This window comes from Leptodactylus fuscus, chromosome 3, assembly GCF_031893055.1.
Source record: "Leptodactylus fuscus isolate aLepFus1 chromosome 3, aLepFus1.hap2, whole genome shotgun sequence".
Taxonomy (NCBI): domain Eukaryota; kingdom Metazoa; phylum Chordata; class Amphibia; order Anura; family Leptodactylidae; genus Leptodactylus; species Leptodactylus fuscus.
Window position 1 is genome coordinate 151,334,461 of NC_134267.1, and position 20,899 is coordinate 151,355,359.

Sequence of the window (20,899 nt, forward strand, 5' to 3'; positions counted from 1 at the left end):
GAATTCATTGTATATATTTTGGGCTAAAAATTATTTTTGTAATTTTATTTAACTAAAAAAAATGTGCTTTTTTGGCTTCTACAGCTTTGTTGATAAGCACTACAATGCGTGCCATGGAATTGTACTAGCCAATCTGTTAGACCGACTGCCGAACATCTCCTTCTCCAGCCTCTCTCTGACCATTCCTTTGATCTTTAAGGCTTTATGCATATGACCGAGTGTGCTTCCAATGTGGGGCTGAGTTTGCAGTGGAATGCATTCGGATGACACTTGGAGTGACAAATGAGTATATTCGGTGATACACTCTGCTCCAGTCCTATCCTGCTCCGTGTCCTCGGAATACAATGGATCAGAAACCCCCACACAGATTCAGTGATATGATTGTCACCTGTGTACACTCCATTATGCACTAGATCAGGGGTAGGGAACCTTCGGCTCGCCAGCTGCTGTGAAACTACAACTCCCAACATGCTCCATTCACTTCCATGGGAGTTCCAAGAACAGCAGAGCAAGTATGCATGCTGGGAGTTGTAGTTCTGCAACAGCTGGAGAGCCAAGGTTCCCTACACCTGCACTAGAGTATATTCTGCTGTACACAGGGTTGTGTTATGGGACCAAAAGCTAAAGTCACATGCTGCGGAAATGCAGTAAAAAAAAATGCTGCATTTTACAATATCAGTAAAGTGAATGCGCAACATGTTAATTTCAGCTGATAAATCACAAGAATTAATTTGTGAGAAAAGCGCAGCGTAACCCCAATAAAAGCGCTGTGGCAAAAACAAATAAACATATTTTTGCTGCATTTTATCCTGCAATGTATTTTGCTACATGAGGCCGATCCTTAGACTGATTTATGAATGAAAGCTGAACTAGAGCAGAGAAGGCGACACTGGACAGTCAGTCTGATACATTAGCTAATACATGGCATGTGTTGTAGCATTGCTTATGCATAAAGTTGGAGAAGCACAGAAAGTAAATTTTTTTAATTAAAGCCAATAACAAAAATTATATTTTTAGCCTAAAATACAGATAATTCAATAATAAAGGTGTAAATAGCATTTAATATGAATGAAACAGATTTCTTTTGTCTCTTCAAAATAAACTCTTTCCATCCCTTACATCTTATAGAGAAAAAAAAAATAAGCGTAAATCCTAAATGAACCACCATAATACAGAAAATACTTTTTTTCTATTCATATAGACAGCGCAGAATGAACAGAATAATAAGAGACTGTGTAAGTTAACTGTAAGAAACGTCTCCCCCGCAACCTTTCTGTACTGTACTAATGGCTAGGTACTGTGGGCTGACATCTATTATGTGTGACTTGGAAGACTGTATTGTTTTCAGTGATAGGAATGGAGAGAACTGCTGGGAGAAAACCAGAAACCAGGTAGAAATATTAGTACAGTGAGTCAACAAAGCAATATGCCACTGCTCCAATACAGAGATCTTTTTATTTAACAAGCTAAATATATTAGAAAATGCCCTGCCCAGATCCCCAAACAATCTCCATGCCCCCTATTGCTATACTGAACCCCAAGTAGCAAAATAAACTGTACAGAGCAAGCAGGATGCATGCAACCCTCCAGCTATCTATCCCAGCACCACAATACTAGGAATTCATCTGCTGTATAGAAGAACTGGAGGCAGATCTATTCTGATCTGCACCTAAATAAAAAGTTAATCTGTAAATGGAAGCCCTTCAGAGCTGCAATCTCCATTATGTACAAACTATTTCATGTTCTATCCTTAGCATGCATGTCAGGTGGAAATGAACAATGGATATTCAATATGTGATGGAAATGAATGCTAGATTTAACCAATGTCTTAAGCGAGCTACCAGCCCTTTGGTAAAGTGCACAGGCATACATACATACACACTTTTTGTGCATATGTGTATGTGTATATACACACATTTATTATATACTTGTGCTCATTTCATGTGTGTGATGAGCTATAATGAATAAACACTATTGCATATTACATGGATAACCCAATACATGAATTTTCTGCACATTTCCTAACAGTCCATGTCAGTGACTGAACAATGTAGACAAGGGGCTGACCCACATAAATATAAAGACAATAACAGTCTATATGTCGGTTGTATCCAAAGTATGTTGGAGCTTGTCCATTTCATATGTAGTAGTAAGACATATGGACATTGTAAAGAGGGTTAATCTTTAAGGCTTGTTCCATGCATGCTTATAGTGCTTTTCTGCCCATGTGACAGCTGAGTTTCTCAGACTACACAGACCCCTATGATATTAGACCTGTGACAGTGCTGGGACATATGGCTGCAATGCTAATGCAAAAAAGTGCCCATAATATGCATGCATGAAACTGGCCTAACCCAGAGCAGTGAACAGCTACAAGTGCTAAGGAGTCTTGACCATATATTATATGATTGCTCATCCATCAGAGAAGGGATGATGGGTTTATGCCTTTTAAAAGGACCTGTCACCACCTCCTGTTATTAGAATCTTATCATTCACTGATTCCAGCATAATTTTTTTTCAGTAGCTCCCACTGTTCCTGACAAATCAGTGCAGTTAGTTTTGGTGCCTGACCACCTACTTAGCTTCTGTAATAGCAAAGGGCAGTGTCAGACAGGGGGTGTGATTCAGAGCTCCAATCATAGAGAGCCAGTGCTCACAATCACACCCCTTGCCTGCTCTTCCCTGACACTGCCCTCCTGACAGTACAGAAACTAAATAGTATATCAGGCACCAAAGCCAACAGCACTTACTGTTTGGAAACATGGGCAGCTAGAGTTAAAATTCCAACTGTGTAAGAATCAGTGTAGCAGTGCCTATGAAATGATACAAAGAGCTGGACTAGGTAGAAGTGGTGAAAGGTCATCAGTGTATAATGAAAATGTATACATTGATTCAGCTTTATATAGATTTGCCTATGGACCACTCTGACTAATAATCAAAGGTCTCAATGGCTGGCAACTATTTGTTCTAATCACGAAATGTACTCAAAGAGGTTGTCACTCCCCGTCACCTATACAATTAGAGGGGAGTGAGTAGATAGCTTCAGTGGAAGACGCACTGTGGGAGAGCCTGTGTTTATGAATAAACCCCAAATAATGCTTTTGTAATGTAATGTGTTACAAGATGAGTTTCCTTTTTCCTAATTGGAAAAAAATGAATATGACATAATATTTTGACACAACACACAAAATGTCAACCACATCCATAAATGTATATTAATAAAGGAATATGGTAAATGACTTCTTTTGAAAACATTTGTTGGTTTAGAAAACAAAAACAAAAAACTAAGAAAAAAACAGGATACGAACAAATTCTCATCTACTAAAATGTATCTTATTTTGCTTTATGAAATGCTATGGAATCTGGGTTCCTCTCTGCTTGGACTGAATTCTACCAAACAATATCATAACCCACCCTGCTATATAAAATAAAAGTCAGCTAAATGTCACCAGTAGAGGGAATATTTCCTTAAGAAAACAACAATCAGGTGGTTTATGATATATTTAAAGGGATTCGGTCAGATGGAAAATGCTATTCAATCTGCAGGCAGCATGTTATTGGGCAGCAGAACCTGAGCAGACTGATCTATAGGTTTGCAGGAAAACATAAAACATTCAGTATAACCTATCATGAAATCTTCACTCTTTCTATGCTGAGACGTCGAGGAGGCGGTCCTATTAGTGACTGACAACTATCTCTGTATGCTCAGTCATAGAGGATAGTCTGTCAATCACTGCTAGAACAGCCTCCTAGACATCTCCGTATACAAACAGCAGTAGTTTCAATGGATACACAACAGGTTATACTGAACCTTTTCTCACAAACTTATATGCTGACCATTTCCGGTTTTATAACATTCAATAGAATTTCCATGTGACCAGTTCCCTTGAAGGCCCTCTTGAAAGCCATGCAAAGACCAAATATTTCAGCCATGCTTCATACCAGATTCGAAATGCAGTAAATGATGGGACATGTACCTAAAAATTCAATCTAAAGAATGGCTATAAAAAAGCACCTTTAATGTCGTCAGACATGGGTCAACTAACTATTGCTGCACATTCTAAAATGTCATCTGTAGAAACAACGCAGACAGCTTGATAAATAGACAGAACCTAAATGAAAGGAACATGTAAGTAGAGTGAACCTCGCTTTTTGCTAAGTGGCTTCTGTTTTTAAGGTTTATTTATCCAAAACTTTTGTTTTCTTTTAAAGGTAACATCTTTATTGTATATTTTTATGCAGAGATGGGAACTTATTTGATCACACAGCAAACTTCGCAGAAAATATGAATGGAGTCCAGATTCAAGGAGTTTTCTTCAGGTTTTTTTTTTTTTCTGGTTGGTTTAAAACATTGCACAGGCAATTCAATTTCCATTTCTTTGTTCTATCCAAAGAAGAAAACTTGACTTCAAAAAAGTAGTCAGCGGAACCTTTTGTGTCAGTTTATATGTATTATTTCTGACTTTCCGGAGGGTTCACTCTCAGGACAGGGCAGGGTTTTGGCTATGTTGATTCTTGATTAACAACTTTTCCACCATTCATGGTTGGTGTCCCTGAACTTTTTCTTGAACGTCCTTGCTTCTCTCCAATTTCATGCAGTGATGGCTCTCTGTACATGCACACTGCAAAACAAATGAACACAATTAGTTCTTGCAGAGTGAAGGGTCAAACTTCATTGGTCCCATTAGCATTTCTTCATCTTTTTTTATTACTTAATGAATCAAAGTACTTCATGATTGCATAATCTTACTTTCTACGTGGATTACATATCTGATTATATACAGTATAGATATAAGATAGAGAGTTCATAGACACACAACTATAAAGAAATGATAAAAGCAAGCAAAAAATATGTCAGTCTGCAGTGCTTTATGCATAACTCTTGTACAAATTCCTTGTAGAACAAAGGGTTGAAAGTGTTAAGTGGAAAATAAAAAAGCTTACTAGTGCATTACTTGCACTGGTTAAGATTTATTATTAATGTAGAACCTGGTCCCCCCAGAGCTCCATTTCTTACTTTTGCAGAAGGAAGCAGGGAATACTCTTGTTCCAGTCTACCCTGCAGTCGGACACTTGGTTACATGATTTAGCGAACAGGGTGTTTTTTTTTTTTTTTTTTATCCTACTGCAGAAAGACTAGCCAGTTGTCTTACATCCAGACACAAGACAATCCCTAGATACACACGAAATTTTTTATATACGTCTCAGTTTAATGATAAAATGAGACAAAGTAGCATAAAAAATTAAGATTTTATTCTTTGCATTTTCTCAAGCTATACTCAAACAAAGCAAATCAATACTCAAACTGGAAAAAGATAATAAACTCCTATTGTTTCTCAATATCCAGTTAGTGTGTGACAATCACGTAATACGGGTACAGTGCACTACTACTGCCTGGAAAGCAGATTGGATATAATAAAAGATAAGTAAGGATTCTGTTGAGAGTTGTGCTACAGAGGCAAACTAAGGAATATCTTAGGTGCTGGATAATATATCCATAATAAGTTATCTCATGCTTAAATCACAGACATACATTGGCATGGTGGATGAGACCGCACAAGTCCTGCATTTGTCATTACTGAACTGTAGACTAATATTTGGGAAAGTCTTATGTATAACAGTACATAGAAAGTGTAGTAAATAGTCCCCCATGGTTTCCAGATGGCTGATAATATACCCACAGTATTATTCCCTCTAGCAATTAAACATTACTAAATGCATATAAAATACCTTATTTATTACATTACCATAATTCACTAGAAAAATAGCTCTGTTAATGTTTTATTAAACTTTTATATCACAACACTTAAAATCTGATTAGGATCTACTCAAAAATACGTAGTGACTAAACATATTTGGCATTACATATTTTAGTTATTGTTTTGCTTTACCCATTTTAACTATTTGGTGTGTCATATGTTCAACCTCCCCTCTTTGCCCTCACACATCACCTCTTCAGCCTTCAAACATACCGACATGTCCATTGACCACGCTATAGATAAGCCCCATTCTTTTAACTGGGACTGAGCTGCAATGTGGCCAACGGACATGATGTCACTTCCCTAGAAGAGGAAGTGGAGCTCAGTATCATGGTCCTGGATAAGAGGAAGTGGAGCTCAGTATCATGGTCCTGGATAAGAGGAAGTGGAGCTCAGTATCATGGTCCTGGATAAGAGGAAGTGGAGCTCAGTATCATGGTCCTGGATAAGAGGAAGTGGAGCTCAGTATCATGGTCCTGGATAAGAGGAAGTGGAGCTCAGTATCATGGTCCTGGATAAGAGGAAGTGGAGCTCAGTATCATGGTCCTGGATAAGAGGAAGTGGAGCTCAGTATCATGGTCCTGGATAAGAGGAAGTGGAGCTCAGTATCATGTTCCTGGATAAGAGGAAGTGGAGCTCAGTATCATGGTCCTGGATAAGAGGAAGTGGAGCTCAGTATCACGGTCCTGGATAAGAGGAAGTGGAGCTCAGTATCACGGTCCTGGATAAGAGGAAGTGGAGCTCAGTATCACGCTCCTGGATAAGAGGAAGTGGAGCTCAGTATCACGCTCCTGGATAAGAGGAAGTGGAGCTCAGTATCACGGTCCTGGATAAGAGGAAGTGGAGCTCAGTATCATGGTCCTGGATAAGAGGAAGTGGAGCTCAGTATCATGGTCCTGGATAAGAGGAAGTGGAGCTCAGTATCACGCTCCTGGATAAAAGGAAGTGGAGCTCAGTATCACGCTCCTGGATAAGAGGAAGTGGAGCTCAGTATCAAGGTCTTGGATAAGAGGAAGTGGAGCTCAGTATCATGGTCCTGGATAAGAGGAAGTGGAGCTCAGTATCATGGTCCTGGATAAGAGGAAGTGGAGCTCAGTATCATGGTCCTGGATAAGAGGAAGTGGAGCTCAGTATCATGGTCCTGGATAAGAGGAAGTGGAGCTCAGTATCACGCTCCTGGATAAGAGGAAGTGGAGCTCAGTATCACGCTCCTGGATAAGAGGAAGTGGAGCTCAGTATCACGCTCCTGGATAAGAGGAAGTGGAGCTCAGTATCAAGGTCTTGGATAAGAGGAAGTGGAGCTCAGTATCATGGTCCTGGATAAGAGGAAGTGGAGCTCAGTATCACGGTCCTGGATAAGAGGAAGTGGAGCTCAGTATCACGCTCCTGGATAAGAGGAAGTGGAGCTCAGTATCAAGGTCTTGGATAAGAGGAAGTGGAGCTCAGTATCATGGTCCTGGATAAGAGGAAGTGGAGCTCAGTATCACGCTCCTGGATAAGCATTTTAAATTCTTGTCTTTATGTTCTTCCTATTCTATCTCTTAAAGGTAAAACAATAAATCTAGAATGAATGATAGTCTATCATTTTCTGAATAATTCTGACACAGTCTTACAGAAACTCTCCTCACTGGCTCCATCTTTGACTGTGAAATGGGTTAGCCAAGGAGGTGGGGGTTAACAATATGGCCTACTACAGACATGACATAGGAGGGAGCTTCCTATTGCAGCAAGTAGTGTTCTAGTTTGTCACAGGTCTATAAAGAGGAGGAAAACCTGAGCATATCTTTCTTTTTAACTGAGAAATTGACAAAGGAAAAGGAGTGAATAAATGGTTAAAGTACTCAAACACTTTTCTGTGTGTTGCCTTTTTCATGACGTTGAATGCTCTTCCATTGCCAGTATTAAAACGGGCCACAAGCCCAACCACACAACAGCTGATCCGAATGCCAGGCAATATCATTTGGCAGCGATGGAACATAAAAAGGGAAGAGGCAGCAGTGTTCATATAAAAACACCAGCTCTAATGCTATACACAGTGCGGTAAATAAGCTTGCATTCTCCTGGCCGCCAGAGATTTTAACAACTTCAACAAAATCTCTTTAAAAATAAAAAGTGTGCATAAGGCGGCACAGCTGGGAACTCATTATGGCAAAATCATCATGGGAAGAAATGGTTCATTAACATAGGAGGACTAAAAATATTGCATCATCCACAATAACATGTTCAGTCAACTAACAGAATTTAAAATAATAATAATAACACCATATTTAAAGGATTGTTTTCTTCATATACCTCTGTTCACACTGCACAGTAAGTCAGTAAGCAGGGGAATCCTGCTGGAGGGAACTCTCACCACTAGCTGCTATTATTGCAGGACTTCTTTATATATGTCCATTAGACCACCATGTCCTAACAGTACATAGAAAGAGGGTTGGTCTCACGTGAACTCAATCTGGTGGCGGGTGATATAGAGCGACTCTATTGAGGAGAGTGCTGCAGGTCAGACTTCTAAGCTTTCACATGAGAGCATTTTGTTAAGGCAGAGCAGAAAATTACTTTGGGTCTCAGACAAAATAAATGCTACAGTTATTGGGGAGAGTTAGCAGAGTTCATCATCTTCTATAATGGCTTCTTGTCACAATAATGGTTTTCCTATATGGATTATATCCTCATGTTTACAAATCTAGAGTGGAAGCCGCATTTTCTCATGTGAAGGACCTATTGACTAAGACCGGACAGTTAATGACCTTGGCAGCTCTGTGAGATAAGACAGGTATTCAATCTAATGCCAAGACTGGTCTGGAAGGATATTAGTGATTCAAAACATTATTGAACGAAATATCCCCCCGCTGCCTTTACATCCACAGAAACCTTGAATAACGCAGACTCTGGGTTTTGCTGAACAACAAGACTATTCATTAGTTATTAATTAACATATCAAATTAGTATGTTATAAGTTTTAAAATTGTAATTTGGTAGAATCTGACTATACACTAGAAACATATTTTATTTACCCTTTTATGATCAGAATTATTTTTCTATCAAAAGATACAAGTCATGTACTGAATATTTTAAAAACCATAAGGGCTCTTTTACACTTATTTTTCAGCTGTGTATATAGCGTTCCTGGACTTTACAAAGGCACTTGACACTGTCCCTCAGATGTTTACTGGGTAAAATCAGGTCAATTGGCTTGGAAAATATAGTTTATAATTGGAGTGACAAGTGGTTAAAGGATTGTATCTAGAGAGTTGTGGTCAATGACAGCACCTCAGACTGGTCCTATGTTATAAGTGGAGTACCCCAGGGTTCAGTGCTAGGTCCTGTATTATAAGTGGTGTACCCCAGGATTCAATGCTGGGTCCGCTGTTATAAGTGGAATACCCCAGGGTTCAGTGCTAGGTCCTGTATTATAAGTGGTGTACCTGAGGGATCAGTGCTTGGTCCGCTGTTATAAGTGGTATACCCCAGGGTTCAGTGCTGGGTCCTGTATTATAAGTGGTGTACCTCATTGTTCAGTGCTGGGTCCGCTGTTATAGGTGGTGTACCCGAGGGATCAGTGCTGGGTCCTGTATTATAAGTGGTGTACCCCATGGTTCAGTGCAGGGTCCGCTGTTATGGGTGGTGTACTCGAGGGATCAGTGCTGGGTCCGCTGTTATAAGTGGTATACTAGAGGGATCAGTGCTGGGTCCGCTGTTATAAGTGGTGTACCTGAGGGATCAGTGCTGGGTCCGCTGTTATAAGTGGTGTACCTGAGGAATCAGTGCTGGGTCCGCTGTTATAAGTGGTGAACTCGAGGGATCAGTGCTGGGTACTCTGTTATAAGTGGTGTATCCCCAGGTTGTGTCCAGGGTCCTCTGTTATTAGTGGTATACCCCAGGATTCAGTGCTGGGTCCGCTGTTATAAGTGGTGTACCCGAGGGATCAGTGCTTGGTACTCTGTTATCAGTGGTATACACCAGGGTTAAGTGCTGGGTCTGCTGTTATAAGTGGTGAACCTGAGGGATCAGTGCTGGGTACGCTGTTATAAGTGGTGTACCTCAGGGTTCAGTGCCAAGTTCGTTGTTATTTACCTTATTTATTAATGACATAGAAGATGGGATTAATTAGCACTGTTTGGATACTCACATGGAAATGAGGATCAATGTAGATAAATGTAAAGTTATACATCTGGGTAAATATAATCTGCATGCAAAATATGTCCTATGGAGTAAAGCTGGTAGCAGGGCCGGCGTCAGCGCACGGCATAGTCGGGCAAGTGCCGGGGCCCACAGAGCCTCTGGGGGCCCCCCGGCACTTGCCTGTCAAGATTTCAGCTCATCGGCGTCCGTCCGCCGATGAGCTGGAATACATACGCGATTAAAGCAGGAGCTGTGAGTTCAGCTCCTACTTTAAAGCTCCGGCCCGGCTTGCGTGTGTAGGCGCGATGACGTCATCACGCATACACACGCAAGCCGGGCCGCAGCTAAGCAGGAGCTGAACTCACAGCTCCTGCTTTAATCGCGTATGTGACTGGAGAGAGGAGCGTCGGGAGATCGATGGAAGGTGAGTATAAGTGTTTGTTTTGTATTAAATATAAAGGTGGAACATAATGAAGGGGGCCCATGAAACTGGGGGGCAAATGAAGGGGAGGGGGGGAACGGCATGACACTGGGGAACATGAAGTTGGTGGGGAGAGAACGGCATGAAACTGGGGACAAAGATGGAGGGGGCCCAATGAAACTGGGGGGGCAAATGAAGGGGAGGGGGGAACAGCATGACACTGGGGCAGATGGGGGGGTGGAACAGCATGACACTGGGGCAGAGACGGGGGACATGAAACTGTGGGCAGATGAAGGGGGAGAACGTGATGAAACTGGGGACAGAGATGGAGGGGGGACATGAAACTGGGGGCAGAGGAAGGGTGTATATGAAACTGGGGGAGAGATGGAGGGGGGCATATAATTTACGGGTGACTGTAGGAGGATTGTACTGTGTGGGAGCACATGATAAATTAATGAGAATGGGTGGAATCAACAAAAGTGGGTGGAGCCAAATTTGCCGCGGCGCGCAAAGCGCGCCGCACATTTTGCTCCTCTTTCTTCTCTTTAAAAATTGGGAGGTATGGCGTTGGTGACGCCACACTCCTGCATGACGTCACTTGCTTCATCTACGACGCACAGTGTCTCGATTCCCCACCGCCTCCTTTACAAGGGGGCCCACTGAGGCTCTGTCGCCCAAGGGCCCATAAAAACCTGGAGCCGGCCCTGGCTGGTAGAGTCACTGATGGAGAAGGATCTGGGTGCACATGTAGATCATAGATTACATTACAGCCTGCCATGTCAATCAGTTGCTTATAAAGGCCAGCAGAATATTGGCATGTATTAGAAGAAGTACAGACTCAAGGGACAGGGATGTAATATTACTACTTTATAAATCATTGGTGCGGCCCAATCTAGAATATGCAGTTCGGTAGAACTAGAAAGGATGTCCTAGAACTGGAAAAGATTCAATAGAGGGCCACACAACTAAAAAGGGGTATGGATGACCTCAGTTATGAGGAGAGACTAAGGGAGTTAAGTCTGTGTAGTCTGGAGAAGAGGTATTTAAGGGAAGACATTATAAACCTATATAAATATATCAATGGCTCATACAACAAATATGAGGAAATGCTGTTTTATGTAAAATTCCCTCAGAAGGCAAGGGGGACTCCCTACATTTGGAGAAAAACAAAGGTTTAATCTCAAGAGCTGACAAAGTTTCTTTACTGTAAGGACTGTAAATCTGTGGAATAACCTACCCCAGGGGCTGGATATAGCACAGATGACAGCTTAATAAAAGGATTAGATACCTTTTTAGAGAAAAATAGCATTGATGCTTATGGAGATGTATAGACGGACATGCCCTTTTCCATCCTCTGGTTGAACTTTATGGACATATGTCTTTTTCAACCATATTAACCATGTAGCCATGTATTCTAGACAATAATGGTGTAACAGAGGCAAAAAAAAAAAAAAAAAAAAAAAAAGGTAATTGAAAATTTCAGGTAAATGCATGGTTTTTACACTGGAAATGTTGCCATAGCTGTCAAGGATTTCCTAAACAAACAGTTCTTCTACAACTGGGCAGATACATTACGCCACAGGCAAAGTTTTACATACCTGGGGCAACTGACCTATATTTACTGATGTCTAAATTCTTAGGAGACTACAGAACTTGTAACTGAAATTTCGACTATATTGTCTTAGGAAAACACAGTATGGTTGAGGCTCTATCATAGATTTGATAAAAGTTATGTTTCCCAGCTTGCACCACTGAGACCTTACCCAATGTTATTTATATGCAACCACAGAAGTATTTTTTCATGTCTTATAAACCCAGATTGAAGAAAACAAACCTGTCACACTATATGCTTTCTGAATGGATTTGCTGGATATTAAAAGATAAGCAAAACCATATTCTGAGAGTCAGAAATCATTCCTGCAACTCATCTTTACCAATCTCCACTGCCTGACAAGAAAAACAATCTGCCTGAAGGACAAATGTATTTTATAATTATAGCCATAGTTACAGTTTTTACTACAATTTAACTTAAGCTATGTTTACATTTGTACTTGTGTGTCCGTTGTTCTGGTCCATTAGAGGACCAGAATAACGGATACGTGGACTGCTAACAGTGGACAGCAAGGGTGCTGGACAGATCCCATTATAGATATTTCAGTCTTTGGTTGCAACACTAATCACCCCCCCCCCCCCAAAGAAAAAAAAAAACAACAAAATACTTAATAGCCCATGCACAAGAGCGCAGTCTGCCAGATATTCTTAGAAGGTAAATAAGCATGCCAACACGTAGCATCCCAATAGGAGTCAAAATGACACTACTTTGGCCTTCACGGGGGTCAACAGGGAGTCTAAGGCTATAGGGAACTTTCCACCAAGTACATGTCCACATAGTGTGATCACAGCCTAATCTGAGGTAACAACTAAGCTATAGTATAGATGTGTCTGTCCTCATCTATTTGTCTCTTTCAAGAAGTGCGAAGATAACAGGCGCTTGATACCAGCTAGATTTTTGTGAAGTGTTACTAATATGTATTAAATAATAAAACACTGGGTAAAACTACCACTGAAAAAGACTTAGCGATATTTGTGGACAACCAAAGCCAGGCAATTAATGTCAAGGTAAAATAATATATAGGAGTGGAGAGGAATAGATGATGACAACAAGGATATGGTTTTGCTTGTATACAAACCACTGGTCAGACCACATGTAGAATAATGTGAACAATAAGTAACACACAGCTGAACAAGAGCAGGTGCAGAGGTGGGCGGCCAATGTCCACATACTCTATATGAATGGACAGCAATGATCTCCTAATACTGAAACCTATCACCAAGACAAGTGGGCAATCTCAATGTTCAGATAGAAAAAAGATATTGCCATAGTCATACGCAGGGTTTCTTTACAGTAAGAGCAGTGAAACTATGGAACTCACTGCCTCAGGTTGTGGCAATGGCCGATGACTTGTACAAGTTCAAGATGGAGCCAAATACCTTTCTTGAAAATCAGAATATCATAAGTTATGGGAGATTATCGGTATAGGATGTTGATCCAGGAACTTAGTCCAATTGCAATATTTTGAGGTGGGAAGGAATTTTTGTTTGTAATGGGGTAATTGGTGTTAGCCTCATGGGGGTAATTGGTGTTAGCTTCATGGGGGTATTTGCCTTCCTCTGGATCAACATGATAGGTTTATAGGTTGAATTTGAATGGACTTGTGTCTTTTTCCAACCTTATTATATATGTCCAGTGCTCAGGAAAGCAGATTCATTTTTTTTTATTTTTGTGGCCTCCACCATGCAAAACTATAACTGCTGATATTATTATTGTTTATTTATTAGCACCATTAATTCCATAGTGCTTTACAGCTAATAGAAATAACTAGTATAAAAAATACAGGAAAACAGAAAAGGATGGTAAAAAAAAATATTGGAGCAGTGTGATTGGACAGCCTGCATTAGGTAATATAACAATAAATATGTACATAATAGCAATCTTACCAGGCAGGACAAAATTCTTCTCCAACATAATAACAACGTTCTGCCAACTTATTTTTAAAGTGCTTAGTTGCAGTTTTTTTTTTTATTTTCAGTAATAAATTTACAGAAATTTGGCACCAGACAAATTATCAAAATCTTGCAAGTTGCATAGCAATTCTTTTATAATTTTGGATGCAATACAAAGGTTCTTTAAAAAGCTTTATTGATGTGTTACTAGCACCGGGGAATGAACAGAATGTGTTGTAACATTTTGTATTGTGGAGAAGCGGTATCTGCACTGCAGTAATACAAGGGATTTCCCAGTAAATGATCATGAAGAGTGACGATCTTCCAGCTAGTCGCATGTGCTTCTGACCCACAGTGTCTGGGGAACTGCAAAGTGAAGATATTGTAACCTGAGGCCACTGCATCTTGAGGGACCACTGTACTTCAATAATTTCTTTTGTCCCAATTCAGGATATATTTGCACATGGAAAATTTGTTGCAGAAATTTGTTCCTCTTATCTGAATGTGGCTTGAGGAAAATGAGCCCAATGCCAAAACAGCCCCATTGATTTTGAGTTTCAGAAATTTCTGAAACAAATTTGCTTTGCTTTCATATACCCAAGGAGTAAACAGTGGATGGTGCTGACTGACTCAAACACCCTAAAAGAGCCTTCAAACTTATAAAAAATAGTCCTGATTTCACCCAAAAATAAAATATTTTTTTAACAATCTTACTTTTCACTTCTTTTCAAAGCCACACAATGATATGACGTGCACTGGGGTAACAAGTTAGGGAGCGTTCACACTACCGTCGGTGTCCGACATGTAGTGTCCGCTCCTAGTGTCCGCTCAAAATCTGTCACGGACACTAGGAGCGGACACTAGATGTGTCCGTGACACCTGCCATTCACTTGAATGGGCATCGGGTGCGTTCTTTTGCACTCCGTGCCCGTCCTTCTCTGTCCGCAAGAGAAGATGTCCGACTTCTCAAGCGGACAGAAAAACCCTGCATGCAGGGTTCCTCTGTCCGCTTGAGAAGTCGGACATCTTCTCTTGCGGACAGAGAAGGACGGGCACGGAGTGCAAAAGAACGCACCCGATGCCCATTAAAGTGAATGACAGGTGTCACGGACACATCTAGTGTCCGCTCCTAGTGTCCGTGACAGATTTTGAGCGGACACTAGGAGCGGACACTACATGTTTGACACCGACGGTAGTGTGAACGCCCCCTTAGATGAATGCACTGACCAGTGGATATACGAAGTGCTCCAAGACTCTTTGTATATAGCGACTTGACTTCAGCAAGCAAAGATTGACCTTTGCAATAATGTGACACTTTTATGAACATTGAGTCATTATGTCACTTTCTGAACAAATGGCAGGACCTGGAAGTCTTTTAGAAAGATGTTAAAGGAGTTTTCTCATCTCAGGATTTCAGATGCTTCATTTTCCGGCTGCATTTTTTTACCTCTGAGTTGCTATTTGATCTTATTTCTAGCTTCTGTTTATGCTTTTCCTAGTTCTTGTGGTGAAAGATAAGCGACTGCCAGAAGAGTATGGTGGGAGCTCGCCTATCTCTCGCGGGTATAAATACGTGTTTATGTGGCGTTAAGATCAGAGGGTAGTGAGCTGGACAAGTCTGTTGGCATGAAAGCTATATTATATTAATGTCAGGTTTTCACAAACTGATCAAATGATTTGGCTGTAAAAGCAGACTACAAGGAATATTATCTGCCATAGTCACCTGAGGTGTTCTCACCAAACCCTTCATCCTGTTCCTGGTTACGTAAGAATACTGTATATATAGGGACAACAAGAGATTCATCACACCGGCTGCAGGGACCACAGGGGACTCTGATGCTTATATCTTTTTTTACTGTACTGTTGATGGAGATATATTGTGAAGGTAGACCATGTCCATTCTTATTTTTATACGTGCTTTATACTGCTTAAGAAATTATATTTTTCTTTGTGCAACGTTTACACATTAAGATGGCGCCTGTATCCAGTACCGCACCCAGATGCTGACGCACACGATCGTCATGTGGTTTACAAGAAAGACAATATCATTTTCCTGGGAATCGAAACTTGAGGAGATGTTGAAAGTTCAAGAGCCAATGACTGATCGCCAGTGTATTCGGATACAAGACGTATATGCTTACAGCCTGCCGTTATCTTATCTTTCTTGCATTCCTGTATAAGATTTGTGCTTTTCTCAATAAACCTCAGTTCTGTGTGAATAGGCATCACGCTCATTGCATGGACTGGGATTAACCCTGATATACTTGTCAGAATTTATTCTAGTCAGCGCGCACATGCATGATTGATTTGGAGCAGGTGACTGACCACTGTAAGTGACCCGTACTTTGGCGGGGGTTCTCCCTCAACAATATCAGGGCTGTTTATTTGCGGGGCAAACTGTACTTTTTATTGGTACCAATGTTTGGTATGCATGACTTTTGGAGTATCTTTCGGAGTTGTCAGTCATTTATGAAGGAGTCTGTGTTGGAGCAGGAGATGAAGTTGATAGTTAGCTATACGCTCAGGGCAAAGTAATAGTATGGCACAGAGGAATAATGGGAGAGAATTGCAAAAGAAAGACCACCAATACAAAAATCTCTGAAAATTCCTTTAAAGAAATAGTGTATAATAAGCAAAGGTAAAATTATAATACTGTATGAGTTAATGAATGTAAAGTACTATAAAGCATGCTTTATGCATGGCAAATTAGGGTGTTATTATTAATTGCTAAAAAAAATTAACAAAATCCCCTCTCCAAACAGAAACAAAGATACAACCACACGTGCTGTGCACGGCTCCAGCAGACTGGCTTACACATCCATACATCACTGGAGAGTTAATAAGGACTCACTGCACTGGAAAGATAGGGCAGACATGAGAAAGTGTAATGCTTTATACAAGGGAATTGATTGCACACCAAATGAATAATTACATTGTAACAAAGGAGTCAGGGTTTCCCAGCTATCTTCCTCTCCCATAAAAACAGCCAGGGAGGTGGGGGGAAGCAACGCGCCGTTGTATCGGGAAATTCAATGAATGCATTTGCCTTCCTATATGCTGTTTGATACCGGGAAGCACTAAAAGGAAATTGCAGTGAATGCTGAGCTGATTTGCTGACTGAAGTCTCTCATATTTAACTAAAGTGCCTGCGGGAATGTGAGGAGGAAAAGGCTGCCAATGAACAAGTGGAACCTATCTCGTATGTGCAGCTTTTGCTTCAATCTCCCATGGCCCATCTCAATCACAGCATCCTGCATAAAGATCCAGTCTCCTTACTTTTATACCAAACTATTAAATTGCCTTATTACACATGCCATACTAAGAAACTGTTCCACCTTTGGATGTGCTCTTCAGTATATATACAGGAGATGCTATTCCTTAATATAATGCTTATTATTTTTTTTTAGGTAAAATGTGCACCTCAAAGTGACATCTCCAAAAGTCCCAGTATCTTGAGAACCTTTAATATCACCTAATATCGCTTCTTTCCAGTTTTAATATGAACTTTGATCTGTAAACACAAGGATTATTTCAATATAACCAGCCACCATTCCTGACAATAAAAAGCAAGGGCACAGCACTCCAATGACGCTTCCAGTGATTTTCAATCCAGTGAATCCAATGCAGATCATGCAGTACTCCCTGTCCACAAGCCTCCAGAAACACCGCGTCCATACTGACTTCCCAAAACCCTTCATCGGGTGAATCTGCCTGAAAGATTCAGCATCTTGGCTACCGGAAAAAAAAGAACTGACTTCATTGATTTCAAAGGGAGCCGTCTTTTTGGTCAGGATTTTGAGGTGGATACGGCCTCAAAATCCTGACCAAAAACTCTGTGTCAACTTACCCTAAGGGTCCATTCACAGAGCTTTTTGGTGAGGATTTTGGTGCTGAATCCATGTCAGAATCCATGGATAGAGTTCTATGGGTTCCGCTAGCAGAAAAAAAAAAAAAAAGCTTCCTTCAGGCAGATTCTGCCTGCAAGAAACAACACAGTCAATGGGAGGCAGAAAATCCATGCGTGGAAAAACTGAGTTTTTTTTCAAAGTCCATACACTGTGCTAGAGGAAAAACAACATTTCCTAATTCTTGAAGCAGATTTTTCCTCACCAAAAAACTCAGTGGGAATGGACCCTAAGCACTTCAGTACCGGGCCAATTTCTGGTTCAGGACCAGAAACAGTTTCAGGTTTTTTACATGCTCCGCTTTGAGAGCTATAATATTTTTATTATTCATTTGCGTTATTGAACTAATTCCTGCGTCTTTTTTCAGTGACACACAGGGATTTATTTTTATGCGTTTATTTTGCATGTGTTTTAATTTTTTTTATATCTGGGGAAATTTAAACAAAAGAGAAGGGAAAACATGTATGTTTTTCACTTTTCATTCTTTTTTAATTTAATAGCACAATGTGCTACTAAAAAACCTTTATAGAATAGTTTCTCCTCTCTGTTACAGAAATTTTTTGTATGTTGTCGTCGGGAATAGACTATAACCTGTAATAAGGGGGCGTGTTATTGGCATTTTTATTTTTTAAATTGTATTTATTTATTTTTTTATTTTGTCTCCCGATAAGGTCATAATAGACATGCTGATTTGCAGACATCTGATCACAATTTTTGTGGGCGAGGTTTATTTTTCCCTGTTACTGGGGCCGATACATTAAGGCTGAGTTCAGATGGGATATTTTGGACAGAATTTGACGCGGAGGCAGTCTCAGATTCCGGTCCAAAAATATGAGTATCTACAAATGGATGCCGCAGCAGTGCACCGGCATCCAGTCGCGGCTATCCGCTCCGGATTAGGCCCAAATGAATGGGCCTAGTCGGGAAAGGGTGTCTTCAGGTGGACGTCCGGCTGTGGCATCTGCCTGAAGAATGAGCATGTCGCTTCTTTTTTCTGGGAGCCAGAAAAAAAATCGCTCGCGGAAAAAAGAAATGACCTGCTCCCATTTCCCATTTTTTTGATCAGGATTTTGAGGCGGATTCCACCTCAAAATCCTGACCAACAAACCCCATCTGAACTCAGCCTTAGCCACAGTTGCAGGAGGAATACAGCCTCCTGCACATTACTATAGAGCTGATAAGTGTCAGCAGCTCTAACAGGCTCTAATCCCAGTGGATCACATTACTGACGGGTGAGAGAGGAGCTGCATTACGGTGGCGCCCATAGCTGTGTATACAGCGCTTATTGAGCACTGTGTACACAGCGATCGGGAAGGCAGGGGAGGTACTAAACCTACCTTGCCCTCTCTGTGAGTGCTCCAGCTGTAGTTACAGCTGGCTCGCCATTTCAGCACGATTTCTTGCAGCTGCTGAAAACTGCTTGCCCATACCAGTACGTCCTTGCAGATTTAGACAACCACTCTCTGGACGTAAAAACCCAGTAAGTGGTCCGGATGTGGTTAAGCGTCATCTGGGTGCTGTTCCCTTGCTTTTGACTCTACACATATAGTCAGCCTGCTGAGAAAGGCCATGCATAATTGGGAGATGAGCTGCTTGGTATCTTCATACAACAGTGTCTGAAGATTTTGATCACTTCTGTCTGTTCTAGAATAAATAAATACTTATATATACTTATATTCCCCATGAAATAATTCCTAACTCTCCATTGCGCTATTCACAGGGCTGTGGAGTAAGAGTTGGGGCCAATTTTGAGAACCAACTTCAAAATAAAATAATTATTTTTAATTGTATTATACAATAGAAACTCGTTCACATCTGCGCCCGGTCTCCGTTATGCAGGTTTCCATTTCCTGCCCAAAACTGGACAGGAGACGGAAACCTGCAGTCATTTTTCAAACCCATTCATTTGAATGGGTTTGAAAAGTGTCCAGCTGAGAGCGCCGGTGAGCGTTTTGTGTTCGCCATGGCAAAAGTTTTTTGTTTTTTTTTTAAACCGGACAAAAAGTCGGACATGCAGTACTCTGTGTCCGGTTAAAAAAAGTTAAAAAAAAAAACGATTTCACCACGGAGAGCACAAAACGCTCACGGCTGGACACGTTCTGACACTACTACTATAGAGGTTGGTACTGTGTCTGGCAGCTTGTGTGCCTGAATATGGCTGTCCAGGGAAATACAATAACTTGACAGCACCGGGAGGAACAGAATTCGGAGAGCAATCTGTCTGACTTGAATAGCAGAATGCATTTAATGGAATGATGGCCAGATACTGCTAAGGTTTGTGATGAAGTACATGACATTCTCCAGGATACAAAGCTTCAAAACTTTGCAATCTCTTTTCAGTAAGCTCTCCTAGCTGTAAATCTCTCAATAAATCTCATTGCCGTGCCATGGCTTGTAATGAGCATATTACCCTCCTATAGACACACAAAAACGCACAATAGACCAAAAAGCCATATGCCAAGTAAGACATTCTATAGAAATGTATACTGACAATAGAAAAGGATCTATAAGAGGAACAGCAATGTAAGTCCCAGGTGCTTGATAATAGAATCTAGACATCACCTTAGCTTCAAGGTGTTCCATAGTTTCACATACATACTAAATGTGAAAGACAAAGACAAATACATACCTATTGTGAATACAGGGGGGTTGTGCTTGCGCACACACCTGGTCTATGTCTATAGGAATCTATGATCTCATTTAGAGTAATACATACTCTATATCTGCGATCCAGCATGTTATCAAGCACCCCTTTAAAAATAATAGATTGTTACCTTCTATAGGTTTTGGTACAAAATGTGATGATGGTTTGGTCTTTTTCACTCGATTCCCTTTCATGATTTGTCCCTCTTTACTGAGTCCTAAGAACCACTGACGGCCAGATTCCTGCTGCCGATAGAGTGTCGAAGAATAGATAACGTAGTAATTCTCAAACACAGACTCCTTAAACTTGCATTCTGGAGTAAACACATCCTAAAGGTAAAAGGAAAAGGTAACATTAGATTAGATTATACATATGACCAGAATGCTGTGTGCAAACATATTTGATGATCGTTGTGTTACTGAGAAACTATTTTTATTCAGATCTAAAAACAAAAATATGTCAATTCTATTCAACGGAGAACCAATATCCATTGAAATGCTTTTTTGCAAGTATAATTGATGACAGTTTTTTTTTTTTTTTTTTT

The 20,899-nt window shown here is 40.6% G+C and overlaps 1 protein-coding gene across 4 annotated transcripts in view; it reads right to left on the bottom strand.

Annotated features, from left to right (window-relative positions):
• Positions 1–4,086: 4,086 nt before the first annotated feature.
• The window catches only part of FGF12 (fibroblast growth factor 12), a 395,684-nt gene continuing 378,871 nt past the window's right edge, over positions 4,087–20,899 (bottom strand). The window contains exons 4-5 of one of the 4 annotated variants that reach the window (XM_075268553.1): positions 20,486–20,684; positions 4,087–4,622 (exon numbers count right to left, since the gene is read on the bottom strand). In XM_075268553.1, the coding sequence (XP_075124654.1) occupies positions 4,504–4,622; positions 20,486–20,684 (318 nt within the window). In that variant the 3' untranslated portion in view covers positions 4,087–4,503. The remainder of the gene's footprint in view (positions 4,623–20,485; positions 20,685–20,899) is intronic. The other 3 variants (XM_075268554.1, XM_075268555.1, XM_075268556.1) reach the window with 3 other exon arrangements.